The 24,140-nt window shown below is 37.8% G+C and overlaps 1 protein-coding gene across 1 annotated transcript in view; it reads left to right on the top strand.

Annotated features, from left to right (window-relative positions):
• Polr1C (RNA polymerase I and III subunit C) overlaps window positions 1-24,140 on the top strand; it is a 31,060-nt gene extending 6,920 nt beyond the window's left edge. The window contains exons 4-9 of the mRNA XM_083119998.1: window positions 7,063-7,192; window positions 8,316-8,435; window positions 12,042-12,224; window positions 13,521-13,640; window positions 19,174-19,290; window positions 23,993-24,140. Of these exons, the coding sequence (XP_082976124.1) occupies window positions 7,063-7,192; window positions 8,316-8,435; window positions 12,042-12,224; window positions 13,521-13,640; window positions 19,174-19,290; window positions 23,993-24,108 (786 nt within the window). The 3' untranslated portion in view covers window positions 24,109-24,140. The remainder of the gene's footprint in view (window positions 1-7,062; window positions 7,193-8,315; window positions 8,436-12,041; window positions 12,225-13,520; window positions 13,641-19,173; window positions 19,291-23,992) is intronic.

Genomic DNA, 24,140 nt, shown 5'->3' with positions numbered 1-24,140 from the left:
GCAATTAATGTACTAACGTTACGTAGAAAATTCTATGTAAAAAATTAAAAAATCCATTTTGACTTTTTTTTTTTAGAATTAGTAGTTTGATTTGATTCTGGCTAAACAGGGTATATGTAAATGAATATCGGAGTTTTAAGTGTTTAGTATGGTTGTGTAAGTAACCCCAGCCGGTTGTCTCCTACATGTGATGAAAGAGCAACTGGAAGTTGTGATTCTACGTACCCAAATTTATTTCTTAACTTTGCCACATTACGGTACCAGTTGTAAAGATGGCAGCGACACCATCAAAAAGCTTAAGGCTTTTTGTGTCTTCGAATCTCGAGGTTTAATTTAGTGATTACAGTCTAATGGGCTTATCGGCAAAGATTTAGATGTGATACCCCATCTGACAACATTAGTAGGTGCTATAGCCAATTCCAGACAATGGGGTGCCTGTGTAAGGGGAAGAGCACGAGACAACTGCATGTGTCAGATGAGAATGTGGAAGGCTGCATTTGTGCGGAGTCCTAGAAAATCTGTATGCTAGGTGAGTCTTCAGGGTTGCTACGCGACTGGAAAACAGGGAAAAGTCAGGGAATTTGGTTGGTCAGGGAATAGTCGGAATTTTGCATATTTTCTGGAATTTACGTGCATTTTGGAGTTGCAGGAGAACCAGTTACAAAATGAACTAACGGTTCATTTCCACTTCCGAATTCTGTTCTTGTGATTCCAGTCCCCCCCCCCCCCAAAGATTCAGTTCAGAAACTTGTTCCCCTCGTCATTATGACCTCTAGTCTGTTACGTACAAAATTATGGTTCCTTCGCATTTCAATTCTATATTTATTCACTCTCGGATCTAGGTTCTTGGATCCATTCATTTTGCGACTCATTCTTGTGAACCTGTTGAAGACCGGAATTTGGAGAGGCGTGAGATTTTTCCTTAGGGTAAAAACACGGTGAGGCACAGGGACCCTTGCTCATCGCACGGAGTCCGGTCAAGCCATAAAAATGTCAGAATATAATGAATGAACCGGCTGTCGGACAGGCACATTGACCGCCATCCCACAAGTTTGCAAACGACAACTCTGTCAAAAAAAAAGTGGGGAAAAAAGAGGGTGTCTTCCAAAAAATGGAGAAGTGACCTTGAGTGGACCAATCACGGAGCCTTCCACTTGAAACAAGGGACCCAAGATCAAACCATGTTTGTACTTGGGAACCTCTCGCGATGAGCAGGGCTCCACTATGCTTTTCCCCATTTAACTCCATGTTTTTGAATTACCGGAAACTTGTCCCTGCGAGTTTCTGGCGATGTGCGATGAGCTTCACTGTGTTTTTACCCTTACAGAACAAGCTACTCAAGACGAAACCTACGCACCAGCCATCCTCAGAATTTCTTACGGAGAAAATGTTGCTTTAGCTTTGTGTGTGGTGAGGAAATTTCCTTTCTGCAAGAACACACCCGTTCTCTTTTGATACGTGAAGCGGAGTAGGTTGGTGTTCGGACAGTTCATTAGTTTTGGATCTGCAATAAAGCTTGAAGAGCAGAATTTAACGTAACTAGCTGTGGTTGACGGCACACTGTACGGGTGAGGATGCCGAATAAAAACAAAGGGACTCACTACTTTGTTCCCCCCATGAACCCGTTCTGTGAATTTGAGTCCTTCGTTTGCGACCCGTTCAGAAGCAAACTGATCAACTAGTTAATTTGCTCGTTGTCGTAGTTTTTACATTGCAGAGATGTGTTACACCCGAGAAATTAGTGATTTTATGCAGTATCAGTGACGTCATTATTCGAATATGCACGTGTTTTGTGCATGTAGAACGAATTTATTTTTTAAAAACTGGTGCGAAAAAGAGGAATTAAACGTACGCTGGTCACACATCGTTGTTAGGTAAGTAATGTTGGTTTGATGCGGATAGTAATTTGACGTATTGTTTGCGTGTAGAATGAAATTATGCTGAAAAGTGGTGAAAATGAGCCCAAGTTCCTTTCGTTTTATTACGATTTCATCATGCTACAAATGCAACTTTTACATGGTTCGATTTCGATTTATGTCTGTTGACACATACTGCAGAGTTTTAGCGATTACTTAAGATTTTGTGAATATATACTTTTGTGGTTAGGTTAGGAATGTCAGGTTTGGTTGTCTTAGAATTAAAATAAAGACCCTGAATGCACTCCACTAAGGTTCCGATTTATTTCTACATTCATTCCCACTAGTTTACGATACTTACTGTCGCTTGTCAACCGGAGAATACCTTGTCCGTGGGAAGCGTGTATGATTGAGTAAGGTCATTTTGAAGTTGTTTTTTTTCAACATAAATAACTTTTTTCGAATCCAAATAGTGCTCATTATTTTAAGGAAGGTTCAAATTTCGTGTCACAATGATTGCCAAAATTCTATGATAATTAGTCTTCCTGCTAGGAAAATTTAAAAAAAAATCATAAAACATTCGGAACTGTTACCTTTTAAAAGACAGATTTCGATGTTTTCCGTAATATAAAATTGGTTCCAGCATGTGGAAAACTCAAATAATGGAGATATTTGATTCCAAAGTATGGCCCGCGTATATATATTTTTTAGGTGTATGGTTGGTCACTGGCCCCATTCAAGTTCTGAATTTCCGTAATATGTACTATTTTCAATAAATTAAAAAATATAATCATTAAACTTTTTGCATATTTTCTAAAGGTATATGACCTAATTTTCTGTTGTTTCTCATTTGTATTGATATAGACTAATTGAGGTTGTATACAGGTTACATTGTAAAGCTTTGATATATGCCACATTTTGTTTATTGATTTTTTTACACCACCTTAATTGTAATGACTTAGTGAAAATGTGGAAGTACAATAGTTATTTATTTTTTCATTGAATAGCATTATATTAATCACTTGGTACATTTTCAGCTAATAACTGTGTATATTCATATTCATAATAATTAACGTGCCTGCATATTTAATTGAAAAACATGAGGTTCAAAAGCAAAAATCATGACGACAAACATGTCTGGAAAAAAAATATTTCTGGTCTGGAAAACCTGGAAAAGTCAGGGAATTTCATAATCAAAAAATCGTAGCTACCCTGGTCTTGAACTAACAATGCCGACCATGACAGTGTGGAAAGTGTTAAGAAAACAACTCTGACTGAGACTGTACTGCCTGCAGTTGTTACAGGTCCTAAGACCTGCAGATCATGTGGCCTGTACCAACTTCTGCAAACAAATGCTGCATCAGGAAGGTGACAACTTTTTTTAGTTGTGTGATATCATTATAGTGGAAAACTACACACACATAATGTCCATATTTGGACCGCAGATTCCATGGGAAACTCTGCAGCATAAATGGGATTCACCAAAAGTTAATGTTTTGTGTTCAATATCCAAACAACAAGTGTCTTCTTCATGGAAAAAACTGTCACAGGAATTGCATATCTAGAGATGCTCCAGAATTGATTCTTCTCCAATGGCTTCCAAGGTTTCTCGACCTTGCATGCATTTAAGAAGCATCAATGGTTTTGCACTAATCTGGAAAATATGACATGGAATATGCTGTGGCACCAAAATGCTACAAGATTTTTCACATTACATGGTAGCATTTAAAGCATAGACAAGTTATCCCTTCACTGGTATACATGAACACAATAATGCTCACTTTTTACGTATTGTGTGAGTTACTCACTGTATAATCTAATGTATACAAAATTTGAATAAAATAGTCTTACTTACGTGAGTGAGTATAGAATTTCGAAACTACGTTTTGGGGTTCGACTGCCCCCTTCCTCAGGTTCTTTTTACTCTAGGCACAAATCATTTTATGCTGCGTCAAGAGTGTTAAATGGATTAGGTTAAAATGTTTGGTTAAAAAACACTTGTTAAAAACAGGTCACCATTCCTTTAACCTTTTGCCGACCAAGGCCATTTTCACATGCTCTGTCCCCGAGCCGATTTTGAGCAAAATGCAGAGTTTCAATTAAATGAGTGTAGATCGGAGGCTAATTGCCCTAGAGAGATGAGTGATATACCGTTGTACGCGGAATGAACCAGAGATTCAGACTATATGAAATTTATGCAAATTCGGCATATATATGGTGGGGGGAGGGGGCTAAATCTTTAAAATTCCAAAATTTTGGAAAAAAAAAATGGTTCCCCCACCCTCCCCCCAAGAAAAAAGTACATGACAGTGTCGACATGCACATGGAAATGATTGCCGACATGTAAGGAACACAAAAATATTTGCATTATTATCATATGACCAATGTAACTTGAGTTGTACCCCCAAAAGGAATGGTCGTCACGCCACTGATTCAAGCTTCAAAATGCAGCGGTACCTTGAAATGACCTTAGCTCGGAGACTATTTGCCCTGGACATATGAAAGATATACCATTGTACGCAGAATGAATCACAGATTCAGATGATATATAATTTATGCACATTCGGCGTATATATGGAGGGGGAAATCCCCTGAAAATACTTTTTTAAAAAAAAAGGGGTTTCGCCCCCCCCTGCCTTCCCCCGAAAAAAAAAGGATATGAAAAGTTCAAAATGCACATAGAAATTATCGCTGGCATGTAAGAAACAGAAAAACATTTGCATCATTGTCGTATGACCAATGTAACTTGAGTTGTACCCCCAAAAGGAATGGTCGGCACGCCACTGATTCAAGCTTCAAAATGCAGCGGTACCTTGAAATGACTATAGCTCAGAAACTAAATGCCCTAGAGATATGAAAGATATACCGTTGTACGCAGAATGAATCACAGATTCAGACGATATATAATTTATGTACATTCGGTGTACATATGGAGGGGGAAAGGGGCGAAATCCCCTCAAAAATACTTTTCTTGAAATAAAAAAAAAGGTGTTTTCCCCCGCCCCCCGAAAAAATGTCAAAATGCACAAAATGCAAAATTTATGCAAATTTGGCGTATATATGGAGGGGGAAGGGAGAAAACCCCCAAAAATTATTTTAAAAAATTGTCACTGCACCCAAAAAATGTCCTCGCACTTGGGCACAAAACGACACCTACGCACAACATTCGCGGATGAAAAGCTAGAACGCAGTGAAAAATGAGCGCCGATTCTTGCAGCTGCTTGAAATTCTATTTTTAGGCAATGTAGGGTAACCCCTGTCCCAACTTGTGGACACTTGTGCTTAAAAAACAAAGGTTTCCTTGGTTGGCAAAACGTTAAAACCCCCAGTTCAAAATCCTGCTTTAAGGTGTTCCCCATTCTCCATAAGACCTCTTTTCCCAGGATCATATTAAATTGACTAAACACATTCCGTTGTTCTGCTTGCTCTGACAGTCTACGCCTTCCCCTACTTGTGTCACCAATCCAACTCAAACTCTCGTTCTACCTCAACCACATGGACTACTTCCGGAGTGAAAAGGAATCCTATCCTATGATCTTCTTTCTTTGTTCTATCCCATTTTTTAAAAAATTTCACCCATCATTCCTCTAAATTTCCATCATCTCTGTTCAATTTTTTACTTCTCCCCGTGCAAATTTTCGCGGTCTCGTAGACATTTCTATTCAATTTGTTGCCTTCTTTTCTAATGATCTCTTTCTTTACGATCTTATGTTCGCTTGCGATTGTATGTTCGAACAATCCAGGTTTGGGGACTCCCTTCCTAATGTTGTCCTCATGTTCCCCCCATCTTATACGCATACTTCTTCCCGTCTGTCCTATGTACTCTTTGCCACATTCACATCTAATCCTACACACGCCTTTGGCTTCCTCAGGGTTTCCTTTCCCTTTTCCTCCCTTTTTATATTCAGTAAAATATTTCTCTATATTTCGTGGAGCCTTCATCCCACATCTAATCCCATACTCTCTTACTGTTTTCTCAATATTTTTGGATAACCCTTTAAAATACAGGATCTCTACAAAACTAACATTTTCTTTACTTTTTTCCTTCCTCTCCCTCCCCCTTTGTTTCCTCATTCTTATCTTTATTTATCTCTTGGTTGATGATTTTCTGCACGTTCCTTTGTATGCGTTTCATTTCATGGTTCTTAAATCCAATTTTGAGACTGATGATACCCTTTCTGGTCTTGAGTACCTGTCATTTATAATGTCTGTGGCAAGACATTAGAAATTGTAGGTAACACGCGTAATGATTGTTCTTTTTATTCACTCTCAAGTAATTCTAGTTGTTATTTTCTGCAGAAAGCAATAGGAACAATATAGATCAAAGGTAACTAGGATTACTTAAAGTGAGTAGAGAACATAGTATTCTATTCAAGAATTAGTACGTAATATAAATTAATTTTAAAAATATCTATACATATCATCTTTCAATCGCACATTTTGAAACTTCAGTATCAGATAAAGTCAAAGAATCTGAGAGGATGAAAATATTAGTTGAATTCTACACCCAATTATCACAAACATTTGGAAACTCATTTTTTCACTGAATTACTACACTTTGTACTCAAAAAATATCAATGGCATGCTTAAAAAGTAAACCCTGGAGAAGTTTGAATTTGGATCTGTGCCGTCTTAATTCTTTAAAAATGAAGAAACTCATACTCAAGCATTTACCAACCGCTCCATAACAGCACTGGAACCAAGTGTCTTGAAACGTGTAGATGATTGAGCAACCAACCATTTTCTCACGTTACGATCAAATTTTCATTGCAGATTGTGAGAAATAATAGTTCTGGTGCATTGCACAGGATGTAGCAAGTTATTTTTAAATATATTTTGCCTAAAATCTTCATTATTATGCCTCTTTGTTTTCATAGCTGACAGTCATAACCTCAAGGTAGACCACTGCTGAGTGCAGTGTTTCCAACCTAATTTATTCCAATTCAATCTGTAGAATCGCAGGTATTCTTCAATGTTATTCCTCATTTTTATTTTTTTTCATTTTGTTCTTCATTAATATGTTGGAATACAGTTTCCGACTTCATGTTGTGGGTTGTAGCACATGATGCTGATTGCTCCACTGCAAATGCCAGCCAACGTATATTGTGTGTAGGATATTGACGAGTGTAAAATTGTTAAACATGTATTTATTAAATATGAGATTAATGTGTGTATGGATTACAATGAGCTTAACAAATACTTTCAGGTACCGAGCATGGCAATTGAAAAAGTATTTATTTATAACAACACTTCCATCATTCAAGATGAAGTTCTGGCACATAGATTGGGTTTAATTCCTCTCAAAGCTGATCCTAGGATATTTGATTACAGAGGAGGTAGGTAACTGAATTTTATTCTGTTATAGTTATGTGCGTATGTACACCCTGCAGGTTCCTGTGCAATATACTCAAAATTCCGCAGCATGGAAAGGACATAAAGGTACACTTGAAAACTGCATTTTTTCTTGTATGTTTGCACAGTTGCAAGTCTATATCAATCCACAATCTGTGCTGCACAGTTGCATACATATAGTATGGAAAGTGTAGTATCTGAAGAACACTTAAATCAAAACTAGACTTGCTAAGAAAAATATTACAAATAAAGATTGTTCACCTTAAAAGTTTTCAGTGTTCCATGATGAAACCCTGTATACATATATCCAATTAAAATGCATAATAATCTTCAAGTCCTTCTGGCCACAGGTCAGTAAATCTATTGTTGTTTTTAAAAATAATAATATTCAAAATATGTTTCTCTCTTCAGGCAACTATTAACTGTAACATTTAAGACTGATACATGAAGTATGTACTGAACATTATTGCTCTTACATAATTTAAGAAAGCTTAAATTGGAGCCTATATTTCTATAAGATTTTGAGAACCAAATTTAGAGTGTGCATATCCCACATAGACAAATTTATTAAAGTGTGTACAATAACTATGCTGATGAATTTTTTTGTCAATTTTGTTTAAAGTTTTCTTGCATTTTATTTTATTTCTTATGCCAAAAATTATAATGTAGTTTATCCTTACAACAAGCTTGAACATTTTGCGTGCACTTCTTCAGGCCAGTAAGCCACTTGTGGAGAGGTACCTTATCATGTAACCACTCCCTGCTTCTCCTGCCATGATAATGCCACTCTGCGCTGTTACAAATCAGATGAGGGGTTTCTCACTACACAAACACAACCAACAAAGCCTCCTACCGTCCCCACTCCCTCCATTCCATCCCACAGTGGACAGTACCACTGCTCACTCTGCAATCTACACATGCATATGAGAGCAATCATCCGCAAATACAGTGGCTTGGCCAGACCCGCTGTACAATTTGATGTAAGCTTTTAATTTGAAAAGTGAAACAAATATGATTTGCATTGAACTAAGTAATCTCTTAATACACAAGCTACATAGAGGAAATGTTATAATAATATAGGTTTGAATGCTAGTATTTTCCTTCCAGGTGATGAGAATGGCACCGAGCAGGATACCCTGGAATTTGAATTGAAGGTGAAATGCACTCGCAATCCTAGTGCACCCAAAGATGCTACAGACCAAGATGAACTCTACAAGAATCATAAAGGTAAAGTACAGATTTTAGCATTTTTATTATTTTGTATAAAGTATAAAACCATATTGTGGATTTGGTACTTCAGTCGTAATGACAATTTTCATAAACTGGCATTCAGGGCATCACGTCGTGTAATATAAAAGGTAAAGCTACCCATTGAACCATGCCCTGTCTGCCTTTACCTCCCAGGTACCCATTTATTAGAAGCAGAGTGCACTCCAGAGCCACTACATGTAGGGACAATGCTGCAAACACTGAAATCACCCTTTCTTGTGTGATATGTAGGGGCATGCATATTTCGTTTTTGACGAAAAAACGAAATTTGAAAAAACACATTGTAGTGTTAATTTTTCATGTTTTTGAAAGGTGTGAGGTGCATTTTGTGACCATATTTTGTCACGAAATAATGCGAAATGAACTGCAAAAAGCGAAATTAACTCTTAAACACGAAATTCAGGGTTTATTCACCGCCGTGACACCTTCCGAGGTCTGAATTATCCTGAGAGTTATGCAATTCCCGGAAAATTGATTAATTCTGCTGTTAATATTGGAGAAGCAAAAATGGACTCCTTTACACAGAAATAAACTTAATACTCTGATGATTACATAAATGTGCTATTAGAAGTGAAATGTTAATTCTGTGGAATAAGTGTAGTTTTTAAATCAAATTTAGGATTATTTTCACAATTTTAAAACCAATATGTCTTTTTATATACCACTTTTCATCCATTTTTTCACCGCTATAACACCGATATTTTATTTTATTTACCGCTTTTGAACCCGAAATTGACTCAGTTTTTGTACCGAAATTTTGCCTTTTTATTTACCAAAAATATGTGCCTCTAGTGATATGCTGTTCCGATACAGTATTTATTTCTCTGTCAATGTAGAATAACAGGTACATATGCAGCAAAATTTCTCATCTCTGCAATATTTCCACTAGTGAACCTAACAAACCATGTTGTTCAACAGACTTTGCTACATTCAGGTCCAATGAACAACCTTTCATTGGGTTATCCAGCCAGTGCATTGAGTGTGTTCTTGACCGGATCTCACTGCTTCTCAGTTGTCCTCATGATAATGTCAACACCGGCACCGGAAAATCTCTTGAGTGCCTAGCCAGGATAGTTTTTAGAAATATATTTCAGAGAGATTGAATAAATCACTTTTCAGTAATGGATTGTTTATTATTATTAATAAATAACCCATGGTGCAACAGCCCATTGAGGGTCCGGGCCTACCTACTGACTGCCGGCCTCACTCCCACCTTATTGCAGAGTGGTTAGCACATCACAGTACGACGCCAGGGGTCCCAGTTTTGAATCCCGGCCTGGGCATGGATATTTGTGAGTGTCCATTCATCAATTCTATCATATCATCACCCATCCCCATCTTTGCATTAGCGAAAAGTGGCACAAAAGCAAAGTAAAATAAAGCAAATCAATCACTCACTCGCTCACCCGAGGTGGGAGATCACTTACAGGGTGACGTGTGGTCAGCACGATGAACCACCAGTCATTGTTGTAAGTTTCCATGACGTGGTTACGTTACTCATTCGTAACTCCCCAATTTCCTCACAATGGTGGGTGGCCACCAGTCCCACACACCGGCCAAAATCTCAGAGAAAAGTTGTTACGATTCCCCCAGGAGACTCGAACCTTAGCATGACACCTTAGACTGCACTGCCACGGTGCGGGACTATTATTATTATTACAATTGCTATTTGATTACTTACTAAAGTATGTCAGTTTGGTGGCCAAGCACACTAAGTGCTAGACTTATCATCTCTTCACCAAGGGTCTTAGTTTCAAGTCCTGGCTTGAGCATGAGTGTCCGTTCATAAATTAAATCTAACCATATCATCACTCATCTTCATTCATATTGGCCAAAAGTGCCAGAAAAGAGACAATGGATACAAAATAAATCACCTAAATGCATCTGGTAGGTTTCAGCACAGGAAGAGAAACAGTTTTTTAGAATTTTTAAAAACTGTTACTTTTTATTTTATTATAATTTTTTTTTACAAGACCAATTGCAGACTATTGTGTGTGATCATTAGGCTGAAGACTTGCCTTACAACATTTTTATTTGTTCCTTGGCCAGAAAATATAGGCTCTTAAGCGTGCGGCAGCAATTAGCGTGCAATTTCTCAAAAACTACAGAGGATATTTCAGGTGTCTTTTTTTATCTTTAGTATACATATGAGCAGTGACGTGCGATGACATCGACACTTGGGGTAGCAATCAGTGGCGTGACCAAGGGGGACTTGTGGGGTTAACCCCCCCCCCCTCAATAACACACACACACACACACACACTTTATGGCCCAGTTTTCCTAAAAAAAAAAAAAAGAACGCCAAATGCGGGAAAAGATTGCAAATTGTAGAATGACTATTAGAAAAAGTATATGTAACCCCCCCCCCCTTTTCTAAAATAAAAAAAATTGACTTGACTACTAAGACAGAAATCCTGGCCTGGCCATGGGTGTTCTTTGTGTGTCCCCCTTCATCAATTTTATCGTATCATCATCGCGATTAGCCAAAAGTGGCAGAAAAGCGAAATAAAATAAACCAAATAAAACAATCAATCAATGATTTGATTTTTGTTACTTAATTTCGCTTTTTACCACATTTGGTTAATTCTGAAGATGATACGATAAAACTGATGAAGGGGGAGACACAAAGAACACCCATGGCCAGGTTGGGGTTCGAACCCAGAACCCGTGCTGTCGTAGCGCACTGTGATAATCACTCCTCCATGAACGTCTGCCGACAACAAAGATGAGAGAAAAGCACTAACCATTCGGATACCAGGGTATCAGTAAAGCAAACTGCATTTTCCTCAGTGATATTTTTCAGTTGGATTTTTGAGACACCATCTTTGTACATCATTAATGTTCTTTGAAAGAAAAATTGCATTGCTTGATTTCCCGATTTCCTCCATCTCACGATGATGTTACTGAAGAATCCGGGTTCAAGCCCTGGCCTCTGTATGAGTGTTTCTCTTGTATCCACCCTTCACCTGTTTAATTTAATCTACGTTCATTGTCATGGCAGAAATTAGTTAAGGTGATGGAAGAGCAATGTTAAAAAAAAAAAAAAAAAAAAATCTTCCCAGTGCATTTGCAGGGCACTGCAAAATCTGGAGTCCAGAGTTCTCTGTTCATGATTGTCCCTCATGACTTTCATAGGCTCATTAGCTACTTATTATCCAAAAGATACAGCACTCCAAACTTGCTCACTTTCATGAAAAATGGACCTTGAACTTGGTCTCAAAATTGCACAATATTCTTTTCTCGTAACCTACTTCAACATATAAAAAAATCACTGTGATCAAAGATACTACAACTATCCAAATATCACTTTTTTGTTCGAATTTCAAAATAATGGCTCTTAATTACACGCATGCACACTCATTATACTGCTCACATTTTTAATATGGTCCTGTGCTTTGTGTAAAGAGAAGCGGTTCCCTGTTGACACATGGATTGATAGCAAGAAGCCCTGGTGCAAAGTGAAATTGGCAGAGAATAATTAACTTAAAAATTGTACAAATGCATTTAAAAAATGAAATATCCAGTGCATTTTGTAGTTACATACACGTTTCTTGTACTTGACAGTGTTCAGCAAAGAAATAAAATGGATTCCTATGGGCAGTCAAGGAGGTCTGTACAATGCTAATGATATAGGGCCAGTACATAATGACATTCTTATAGCCAAAATGAGACCAGGCCATGAGCTGGATCTGAAACTGTATGCAGTCAAAGGAATTGGAAAGGACCACGCAAAATTTTCCCCAGTTGGTAAGTTGTGAAGGAATTGATATTTCATTAGAAATACCTGTAAACTCAAGAGATAATGTTGAGTTTAAAATGTCAGGGGGATTTCAGACAAACTACATGCACTTCTCCAGTCTGGGAAAAAATAAAATTTAATGTACATGTGCAACCATCACACAGGCAACACATTACACGCTATTGAGAAAATTGTCCAGTCTTACTGGGTGTGAAAGGTTACATTTATTTCTGAAGGTTTGTTTCCAGATGATTTAAATTACTTGCCACTTCAGTCCGAGATCTCCCTTATACTCTATTTAGATAGCATGAAAATGTGTAGCCCATGAGTGGAATTTTTATATCTACGGGCCTGCCCATTAGCATAGTCACTATCAGGGTTTGAGTCCCAGTGGAGATCCACATGCAGTGCTTTGTGTTCCACTTTAATATTGTAATGATACAAGATCAGTCCTTAATCTTTTTGTGTGTGCGTGTTTTATACATGTATATTTATTATTATAATATTAAATTACATATATATGTATATTAAATATTTACGTTATTTGGTAGTAAGTTGGATAATATGTTGTGTATACATTTTTTTTTTGGGGGGGGGTACATTTTGCTTTGATGTGAATTTGAATTATTGACCTTTGGAACAGATAGGATTGTTACTGGAGGGCCGATTAGCAGAATTCTCTGCAACAGTTTGGATTGCTAGTCAGGGACCTACAAAAAGGAAAGATGGTAAAGTGCTCAGACTTTGTTTGTTTTAGCTGAGCACTGTGGGACAAGCAGGAGAGCCTGCAATAGTTCCTTTTCTCTGACGTTTCCTGGTAAAGAAAGAACTGTAAACTGTCAATGAGCCAGCAGGGTTAGAGATTTTTCTTAATGTACACTTTTTTTTATCTTTCCTTCTTCAATAATTTCAATTGGCCAGTTCACTTGGGAAACAAGTACACACACCATTTAGCCACCTGTTTATTTTGTTTTACTCATGCAAATTCTTGGCTATGTGAGTCCAGCAACGACCTTGTACATGATGAGGCATTACTTTTATTTATTGTAATTTCTGCAACTCTGCACACACACACACACACATTAGAACAATTACCCAACTATGTTGTTTCATTTTAGGATAGCATTGTTTGAATGATTTTATTGTAAATCATGTTATTCTCTGAAATCTTATAGATTTGTATCATGGTGTGGTTCAAAACTAAATACATTACAAAGTTCATTAATATTCGTTAAAACTCAGTACCGTGAAAATAACTAAATTTGAGATCAATAATTGCACATAAATGTGATTTTTCATTGCAGCAACTGCATATTACCGCCTACTTCCGGAAATTACTCTTACACGTGAAGTTGAAGGGGAATTGGCAGAAAAGTTGCAAAAATGTTTTGCCCCAGGAGTTATTGAAGTAGAAGAAAAGCATGGTATGTACATAAAAATAACCCCAAAAATAGGGTGACCAGATATTTGTTGACCAAAAAGAGTATAGTCTATAGGTTGAAGGTGCGCATGTATTTTGCTCTTTCACGGTGTCCGCAAATAAATCCCGCGCGACTTCTTGACAGTCTAATTATCCTGGAAATTATGCAAAATTAAACTTCTTTATTTTACACTTATTTTGCACAAAAAACTATATTTTGTGACTACATAATATCTATTTCAATATTCTGATGCAATTCTTGAATATTCTAAAGCAAATTTCTTGGTATGTTGATGCATATAATTGGAGAAGAATCGGTAAGACTATCGGCATCGGTTCAAAGTGGTATCGGCTCAGCCCTAATCATTATCATTAAATTCCAATGAATTTGAAATATGTTTTGCTTGTTGATGGAATATGAAAATGACACTTGACATTGTTCATAGGAAATTCTTGAGTCAAGGAGTAAATACTTCAGTTTGTTGACATCTTGACGTTTTCCGTTCTGTGGATTTTAAGGCATTTTTACGCGTAAAATAATGAATGAAATTAAATAGCAAGGAAAAGAGTATATTTGGGTTTTTTTGCAAATTGAAAAGAGTATAGAGTATATGAACCTCTAAAAGAGTATAATACTCTTAAAAAGAGTATGTCTGGTCACCCTACCCAAAAAGGCATAATTGTGCACTAAGTTTAAGGATGTAACATTACAGCAATGATACAAAATTAATAAAACTTAGTTCAGAACCTACTGATTCACCTTGATAAATGTCTCAACCAGATTGCTCTAGTCTGGAGTATTGGTTTTTGGTGCAGAAAAAAGATGTCTATAACGGATATATACTTACAAGGATAATGGTAATTATCTGCAAAGTATCAGGCAACACAGGATACAGATTAACTGTGCCCATACTTACTTACTGGTATTCCATGTCTTCTACAGCCCCTGAAGGGCCTTGGCCTCTTGCAATGGCCCACTTACTTCTATATTCTACTCTGCTTCTCAATCTTTTTAAACCCCATCCTCCTAAGGTCCTCCTCAACATCTTTCAACCATATTTTCCTCATAATTTTCTCTCTCCTGTCTTTCCTTTATAGACATTCTTGTCTGCTCTGTCTTCAAGCATTCTTTCTAAATGCCCTGGTTACAACCTCATTTCTTACCAGAGGCTATACGTTTTTTGCAGTGTACTCTGATTTTATCATTGCTCCCTTATCTCAAGCCTTGGTTCACTGCAAATTCTCGTCAGGTCTCCTCGCATTTTATTCCTCTTAGTGTCAATTTAACCAGACTTAATACTGCAGTTTGTTTGGGATCCTGTTGCCTGATACAGTTTTCTGTGAATAATGCTGTCACATGTCTGTTTAAAGTTATGAATAGCTGGTGAATATCAATGTTATATTTATAGCATTTCTCTGTTATCAGTGAAGACTTGATCTGTTGTGGATCTATTTGGTTAACCACACTGATAAACCTGTGAACAAGATGTAACAATTTTGCAGCAGGTTTTTTTCATTCTCTTAGGTAACTGTCCATATCCTTAGTTTTATTAAAACTACTCATTCATCATGATTACTTTGAGTTACTGTGAATATTAGAGCATCCCCCTCTCCTAGAAACAAACCTGTTTGCTTGTTGGCTTTCTATTGGGAGTATGTGTGTACTGTCTGACCAGCGATCCGAGAGCTCTCGAGTTTTCTGCGCATGCCCGAAGTAGAAGAGTCCAGTCATAAATTGGGGGAGTTTGCGGAACCGCTTCTCTGAAACGCGAGCAGCGCGAGTGTCACGTGGGGAAAGAGAGCAATGTTGCCAACCGGAGAATATTGACACAAGATATTGGAAGTGCTCTGGCCGTGGAGAGGCATCTTTGCAAAAGCTGAAGTCTTGAATGTAGCGCCAGTTCGGCATCTTTGACCCAACCCCAGAGGAAGGCGACTGGACCCGTATCTGGTTTCGAGCCACCACTATGGGCGCCCGGAAGGTGGGGGAGGGGGACGCCCCCCTGAAAAATGAAAGTCAACCAAAAATTATTTATTTCGCACATATAGTTTCATTTTAGCCACAACAATATTTGTTAATTATTGCATGATCACCATAAATTCAAATTTAAGCAATGCGTTTTTAGGGAACAGCACTATTTTTTGGAGAAAATGTGCCTTGTTTGCCCCCCTGGAAAAAAATACCTTCCTTGCCCTTCCCTGGAAAAAATCCTGCGGACGTCCATGGCCACCACCTGTTTTTCGGCAAAGCGCTGTTGTCACTTTTGCCTGCAGTGTTTAGACATCCATTCATTCACTGCGACGTTTCACTCCCATGGTATTTATATTATATATAAAAAAAATAGCACAGCACAATAACACTAATCGAGATTCAACTCTTCAATACCAACAGTGAACCTAAAATTGACATAGGAATCTTAGTGGGGGACTGGATATTAAATTGAGGGGTATGCTTGCAGTTTTTATCTTACTATACTCGTGAGAGCCTTTATTATAAATTACAATATTATTATTTTTTATTCTAATAATTGTAACCCAATTGAAGTGTATGATAGCCTGATGTGTAATTAGACTACTGGTATCACAAGCCACTAATAAGTCTCGTTAGATGCGATGTGTTCAGGTATATATTGTCACCCGCTGTTTTTATTTTTTCATCGGAGATCACGACACGTCGCAACACCTCACTAAAGGCATTGTAAACTGCAACACCTCACAACCCACCAGGGTGCGAAATCATTGAAAACTGGTGAGGGGGAGAAAGTTCTTAACCTAAAGCCCCCTCCCCACAAACATATGTGAATTATGCGATGTACATATTTCTAATGTTATTAAACGTAAAAATAAATTACTAAATTAAAATAATTATGATGATTATTAATTAGAAATTAATTTGTTACTTTCATACATATCAGATAGTGTAAAGCAGCTAACTAATTCCTTTACTAACCGGTTAAAGACGTTAATAAATTATAACATATTTGAAGTGGTTTTATTATGTGTAAGTTTTTGTTTAGTTTATGCACTATGTTAATATAAATCAATTAGATTTCATAGTTATTATTGTTTTGCATTCTTGTTTTTCTTTTATTGTGCGTATTGATGTAGATTTGATAATGATCTCTTGAGACAGAAAGCATTCAACACTCACAACCACACTAATTTGTGTGTGTTTTCAATATTATTCTTAGTAAAGTATATTTGAAATTAAAAGTAATTGCTTATCTTTTCATTGTTATAACAAAAACTCTTTCTCCCGGGAAATTTTTGGTGGTTTTTTTTTTTTTGTGGCCAAGATTGTTGGTGGGGGGGAAATCTCCCTCGTCCCCTCCAGGATTTCGCACCCTGAACCCAACAATCCAGAAATACAAGAAAAAAGGAGCGAAAAGAACAAAACAGATCAGCCTTTCCACGTTTCTTTCCGTATGGGGTAAAGTCTCAGCTGGGTTTTGTCCACTGATGAAGTCACACCAGCGGCAGTCGCGAAAAGAGGCGTGTCTGGCCCCAGCCTTTCCTTCTTGGTTGTTAGGGGGAAAACTGATCTTTCGGAACTTTCTTTGGTGTAAAGTGAGGTTGGAATCCGGACGAGGAGTATAAACAAAACGCGGAAAGACGAAGTTTGTTCGTGTGTGTGTTTGTAGTGTCTTCGTGCGAAATTCTTTATCTGCTTTTGTAATGATGGAGGCAGGACCGTCACAACGTTCTGGTGTTAAACCTCTACGCAGCGTGTGCAAACAGATGGTGCACAATGTGCTTGCATTCTGCGACAAAGAAGCATTAGAATGCCACCCTCTAATTCCAATTTCGCAGGCTACAAAACGTGCGAGTGCAATCGCGGGCGTATCAGAGGCGACTGTGAAGAGAATTCGCAGTGAAGCAAAGGGCGAAGATAACCCGCAATTTCGATCACCCCGAAAACGCCAGAGAAAAAGCGTTATTGAGAATGTCGCTTTAGACGATTTTGATACTGCTATAATAAGAAGAGCTATACATGAATTTTACGTGGTCGAGAAAACTGTGCCAACCATTCGTAAATTGCTTCCTGTGTTGACCGAACGCATTGGGTTTCGTAGGAAACGTGAAACCTTAAGGAAAATTCTCCACGAGATCGGTTTTTGTTTTAAAAGGTCACAGAACAAAAGAAAGTTCATCATGGAACGAAACGATATAGTTTTAGCTAGAACCCTGTATTTGAGAACAGTACGACGTTACAGGGAAGAAAATAGGCCTCTTGTGTTTGTGGACGAAACGTGGATAGACAGCAACCTTACATTTGGAAAATGCTGGCAAAGTAAAGACGAATGTGGAGTGGTTCAAACCGGTAATGCCTCACGGCGCATAATTGTTTTGTGTGCGGGGGGAGAAATGGGTTTCATACCGAATTCAAATTTATTGTACAAAGCCAATACAACAAGTGGGGATTATCATGGTCAGATGAATTCGACGATCTTCGAAAAGTGGGCAAAGGAAAAACTAATTCCAAACCTTCCCCGTAATGCTGTTGTTGTTATAGACAATGCCCCTTATCACTCTATCGTAGTGAACAAGGTTCCAACAGCTTCCAATACTAAGCAAGCAATTTTAGATTGGCTCGTTGCAAATAAGATCGTGCATTGTCCCCAAATGCGCAAAGTTGAGCTATTAGATCTGGTGAGAAGAAACGCGCCTGCAAAGAAAATATTCAAATTCGACACGATACTCCAAGAACATGGATACGTTGCTTTAAGGTTACCTCCTTATCATTGCGATATTAATGCCATTGAATATGTGTGGGCAGATGTGAAAAGATTTATTCGCGATCGCAACGTAACTGGTGACACAAATATGTCAAATCTGTTGATATACTCTGAACAGGCGATTAACAGTGTCACAGTCGAAAAGTGGAAGAAACACTGCTCTCATGTGTCTTCAATGGAAACTATCTATTGGGACAGAGACGGAATAATCGAAGAAGTCTGCGAGCCTCTGGTGGTCAATTTAAATGACAGTGATGAGTCAGCTTCCGATTCGGATGACTTGGACGATTGAACTACTTTCACAAAAGGTATGCTATTTCATATTTTTTCACATAATTTTCTGCAAAACGTCATTCAAATGTTTCTGTTTTTCTGTATGCTTATGTGTTGCACATCATCTTTACGAACATTTCACTTGCGTCATGTGTTAGTTTGTTGAAATGACATTTTCTTCTTTTTGTTTTATTTTTTGCCAAAATCTTGGAGGGGGCGCGACCCCCGACCACCATTCTAACGATGCCCCTATAAGTGAAACTGCAATTCTTTACCCTACTATCCTTCTATTTAAATTGTAAGAAGGACAAACGGCATGGTTGTGCATGTCCCTTGGTTTTCGTTACTTATGTTCTGGTGGATAAGCATCCTCGCAGATTGGTAACACTGTTCAACGTGCAACCGCGAGCGGCACTCTCCCGCCTGCCTTCCTACCGCCAACTTCCCCTTTTTCTTGGCACTTTGCCAACTGGAGCTCTGGGATCGCTGGTCAAACAGTATGCATATCCATTTTTTCCCCCGAAATAGGAAAGCGAGTAGCAAAGGTGAAAAGTGCCAGATACGACACGTGCAACAGGAATGTATTTAGGCATGATGACCTGAAGGATTCTGTGAAGCTGACAAGAGTGAGGAACCACTTCATTTGTAAGTACAGATTAACACTATATGCTTCTCATAACCATGTTTTATTTTTCCCTTCTAAGAGAAAATGCTGCTCATTTCCGCAGGATATGAAGCGATTTCTCCTCTTTGCATGGTATTGTTGAGCCTGACTGCCTGCCGTAAGGTGTGTAAGACAAGCAAATCATTGATTTTTGTATGCATTTGTTTGTTTCTCACATAATTTTATGCTTTTAGTGAGAATCAACGATCATGGTGCAAAAAAGTACAATATTCACTAAAAAAATTTTAAAAAGTAAATTATCCTATTTCGATTGCAATTATGCCGTAACTGATACAGTGGAACACAGATTTTACGTTCCCCCTTTTTTTACATTTTCCTGCATTATGCATTCAATCTTGATGGTCCCAACATAGCAAAATGTTATACAGCTTTCCTAGATTTTAAGTTCATTCAGCATGGTTCCCTGAAAATCGAGGTTCCACTGTAGATAAGTTAATAATGTTTATGCTTGATGCTGATTGTCTACAAGATATTAACAATATGTGAAAATTCATGGTAACTACTGAGCAGAATGAATAGAGGTTAAGGGGGAGAGGGACAATTTCACCTAGGTCTTTCTCGCTGCGGCAGCTGCCGATCACTGTTGCCAACTTCGCTCTTTTGGAGCCAGATCTGGCTCTTTCATGCACTCGTTTGGCTGTGAACTGTGGCACCCGCCCCTGTCCCACTGTGATGCCACCACTGGCTCCGGCCCACAAAGACCAACTTTTGCCATGAGTGTACATTTTGCACATAACTTGATATTGTTATGTTGGCTACCCCTTCTTACCTCCCCAGCTACTTTTATATAGCGCCATGGCTAAGGTGAAGATGACAATGTTGTTATCAGGGAATGCTTTATTTTCGATTTCATATGAGCATCAGTACATTATTGAGATTGGTGTAGCCGCCAAATCTAGGCAGTGAAAATTAAGAATAAATTGCCATCACTTTAAAGCTAACGGTAATAGAAATGCCTCCCACCCCTCTGACACCGAAAATTAGCCTAGGAGGCTTTTTATGCAGCCTTTGTTAATCTAGCTCCTTGGAAAAGTCATCTTTAGCTCTATTAATGGTGAAATTTAGCTCTTTTATGCACATCAGGTTTGGCAACACTGCCAGGATGGCCGTAGGAGGCAAGGAGAAATGCACTAGGCTTATGGGACCATTATTTTATTCGTTCTCTCGGGAATATCAAACAGTCAATGACAAAGAAAAGTCGAAACTCCCGTTTCATTAGCCGTAACTTGAAGTTGATTTCCCATAAGGAATAAATGAGATTCTGTAAATACTTATTAATAGAGCCCGGAAGTTCAGGCATTTATTTTCGTTAAAATAGGCAGGCAAAAAGGCATTTATAATGTGGTAAATAGGCACTAAAAATGAAAAAAAAGGCAAAATAAACCGAAAAAAGGCACATTTAGAAGTCACTTTTATCTATAATTTCTGGCAAAATGTTAAAATCTAAATTGGGAAGAGCATTTCAATTTTCTCCATCTTGATTGCACATAACTACAAGGTGCTTTTTAAGTTCTCAACATTCATTGATAGTCGTCTGTCAGAGAGAATGTTTTTCATAATAGAAAATGATCTTTCTACTTCGACAGAAGTTATTGGAGCATACATATAACAAGCTAATGTAGCTGGACTCATTTTGGTAACAGCATTTTCACCTTTTAGAATATCACAAATTGTTTTCAATTGTTTCAAGTCCTCATTTGCACTCACTACCCGTTAGCACTTTTCCGCAACAGCTCACCCCTTTTCTCCTGGCACTTCCATCATCTGCTGCATAGATTCCTCGAAGATTTTCATGGATGCTATAATTGTAATTGTCTCTGGCAATGCACCATAATGTGCAAAAGTAAACTTGAATAGCACAGGAGTTTTTCACTTCACGAATTGAAGCCGCTTCATTTTCTGGAAGAGCATTGATCACCTCACTGATTTTTTGAAGGTTGTTAGCATAATATATAGCTGCTGATATCCAGGTTCCCTATCTCGTCAAGACTGGTTGCTGAGGTAAACTAAGCTCAATCGCAACTTCCTGAAATTTTCGGGTTCGAGAGGGAGATTTCAGAAATATTCTCTTTGTGTTTGAAATCAACCTGTCCACTTCAGCAGTGAATCATGCACAAGAAATGTTAACCGAAAGGCATTATCCTGACTCAGCATGAAATACTTTTTTCTCACACTTTTCTCCTTCAGCAATGTTGAAACATGCATGAGTTCAATATTACTTAAATAAGGCGAAAATTATTCACATAATAAACGGAAGGAAAATAAATGCCAACAACGTTTTTTGGGAGAAAAATAATTTATATACACATTTTTTTTTAAAAAAAATGTCAAATTTCATTGAAAAAGGCAAAAAAAGGCATTATAATTAAAAATAGGCAGTGGGGTCCCAAATAGGCAAAATAGGCAAAATGAAAAGGCTTCCAAAACATACGAAACAACATAAGAAATATATATCCGGAAAAATGTTATCACTATATGCAGTAGATAAAAAGAGGCATTTTGCCAAACTTCCGGGCTCTACTTATTAATCATATTTTTCAAACATAGTGTCTAGCTTACTAATCAACTTGAAAAACAGTTTCCACTTGCAACATGGAGAGAAATTCATACTATTTTGCATACTAGTCCCTTTCTTAAATAGCAGTGGCCAATCCGACGATATTGAAATAAATGCACAACTGGTGCCTAATTGTCCCTTCTCGCCTTAATGACAAAAGTGAAACCAATGTAGATGTACCATTCATAGTATTGTACAACCTACGACAAAATAAATAGATGATTTGTCCACCACCATTTTCATTTAATCTGTTTTCCACAATGTAATCATCATGAATTACATCCCTTAAAACAACCCAGAATGTGGAATAAAAATTAATAAGTAATGAAAATAGTGATGGACAATTTGCTTATTATTATCTTTGACTGTACAATCAACATGGTAAAAGTATACATGAAGTTCTGCTTTTCTGAGTTGCTGTTTTTGTTGTTGCGTTATTAATTTCAAAGAACAACTGCCTTCATTAACTCAGGTTGTAGCATCTAGGATGAAGATGGTAGGTAGCACATCACATACTAATGCCAACTCAACTACACTGACGAAACCATATGCACGATACAAGAATGAATAGCTGATCACATAAGGGATTCCAAAGAAGAAACATCCAAGTCTAGCCTTGTTTAAGGTTTGGCTGGTCCTTTGGCCAACACCAGGGCAGCCGTTTTAAAATTGTCATCTTTTTCCAAAATTAAAAAAAAATTGCATATGCCTTGAATTCCTTCAAGAGCATTCATGTAAATCTTCATGTGGTTTGCTTTTGCTGTTGCCTAGATACGTAAGTCTATTAAAGTATTGATAATATCTAGACAGCAGCAAAAGGAAACCACACGAAGATTTACGTGAATACTAGAGAAGGAATTCTAAGCATATGTAATTTTTCAGATTTTGAAATACCATAGCGGTTTTATGGAAAGATAGAAAAATTTGAAAAAAGTTGCCCTGGCATCAGCCAAGGCTTAAACCTTTTGATTACTGAGCCAATTTTTAGCAAAATGCAGGGTTTCATTTAGATGACTGTAGATCAGAGGCTAATTGCCCTAGACAGACAAATGATATATCATTATACATCGAATGAACCATAGATTCGGATTATATACAATTTATGCACATTAAGTGTGTGTATATATATATGGAGGGGGAGGGGAGGAACCGGAAAATTCCAAAATTTCTGAACAAAAATTGGGTCTCCCCCCTAGAGAACAAAGTACAGGACATTGTCAAATTACACATGGATATGATTGCAGTCATGTTTGGAACAAGAAAATAATTGCACTATTATTATATGAACAATAGAACATGACTTGTACCCCCCAAAACGACATGCCGCGGCAGCACAGTCTATTTTTAGACGTAGCAGGTCTTGCAGCTCCATGACAAAGACTTGTGCTGGTGAACAAAGACTTCTCCCCTCCCCCCTGCCTTTTGCCGACCGCAACCTCCTGCTACTGAGAAGCAAGCTCTTTCCCAATTCGAGGTTCAAGTGCATTATTGTAGTGGAACAAAATTCCAACCTTTTGTTTGTCACAATGCTTTTTTTTTCTTCTTAAAAAAAACATCAATAAAAGCTGCTATCGCAATTCCAGCGAAATTATGACGTAAAAACTACGAACATGTCAACATATCTCGATCGAGATATTTGGTCCCGAGGGTTTACAAGAAAATATCTCGATCGAGATATTTGGTAAGCAAGAGGTAACACCTCAACACTGTACCCCACCTATAGTGAAATCACAAGCAAAAAAACCTGTGCACCGTACTCCCACGTGGAGGGGCAGAATGGAGCATGCTTATGGCCCGAGCTGAACGGAGGAAGGGGAAAGCTGCATGGAGACTTTTTGTTGAAGGTGCTTTTCCTTGTGGTCGCTCTATAACAGGCTTCACTAAGAACTTTAGATGGCACTCAACATCAGATGGTGGATATCACAAAAATCCACCAAGAGTAAACAAAGCAGTGATGGGCTACCTCCTCATTCTAGATACTACATCCAGAGTTAATGAATCCAGTTGTCCTTCAAATTAATTGAGCAACATGACTTACACAATACATATGGTAATTATCAAGCACAATATTGTATATTATTTACTTAGCACTTTTATCTTTTCAGTTACTGTTGAGTCTGTAGGGGCTTTAAAACCTGATGTTCTCTTTGAAGAAGCTGTAAAAGTGCTGAAAAACAAGTGTCGAACATTTCTTGCAGAAATGAGTTCCTCTGAAGGTTGAATACTGTTCATTTTTTATTGTAATAAAGAATG

The sequence above is a fragment of the Lepisma saccharinum genome, chromosome 3 (assembly GCF_977018435.1).
Source record: "Lepisma saccharinum chromosome 3, izLepSacc3.1, whole genome shotgun sequence".
NCBI lineage: Eukaryota > Metazoa > Arthropoda > Insecta > Zygentoma > Lepismatidae > Lepisma > Lepisma saccharinum.
The sequence above is the reverse complement of the archived record's forward strand: the minus strand, read 5'-3'. Positions and strand labels throughout refer to the sequence as shown.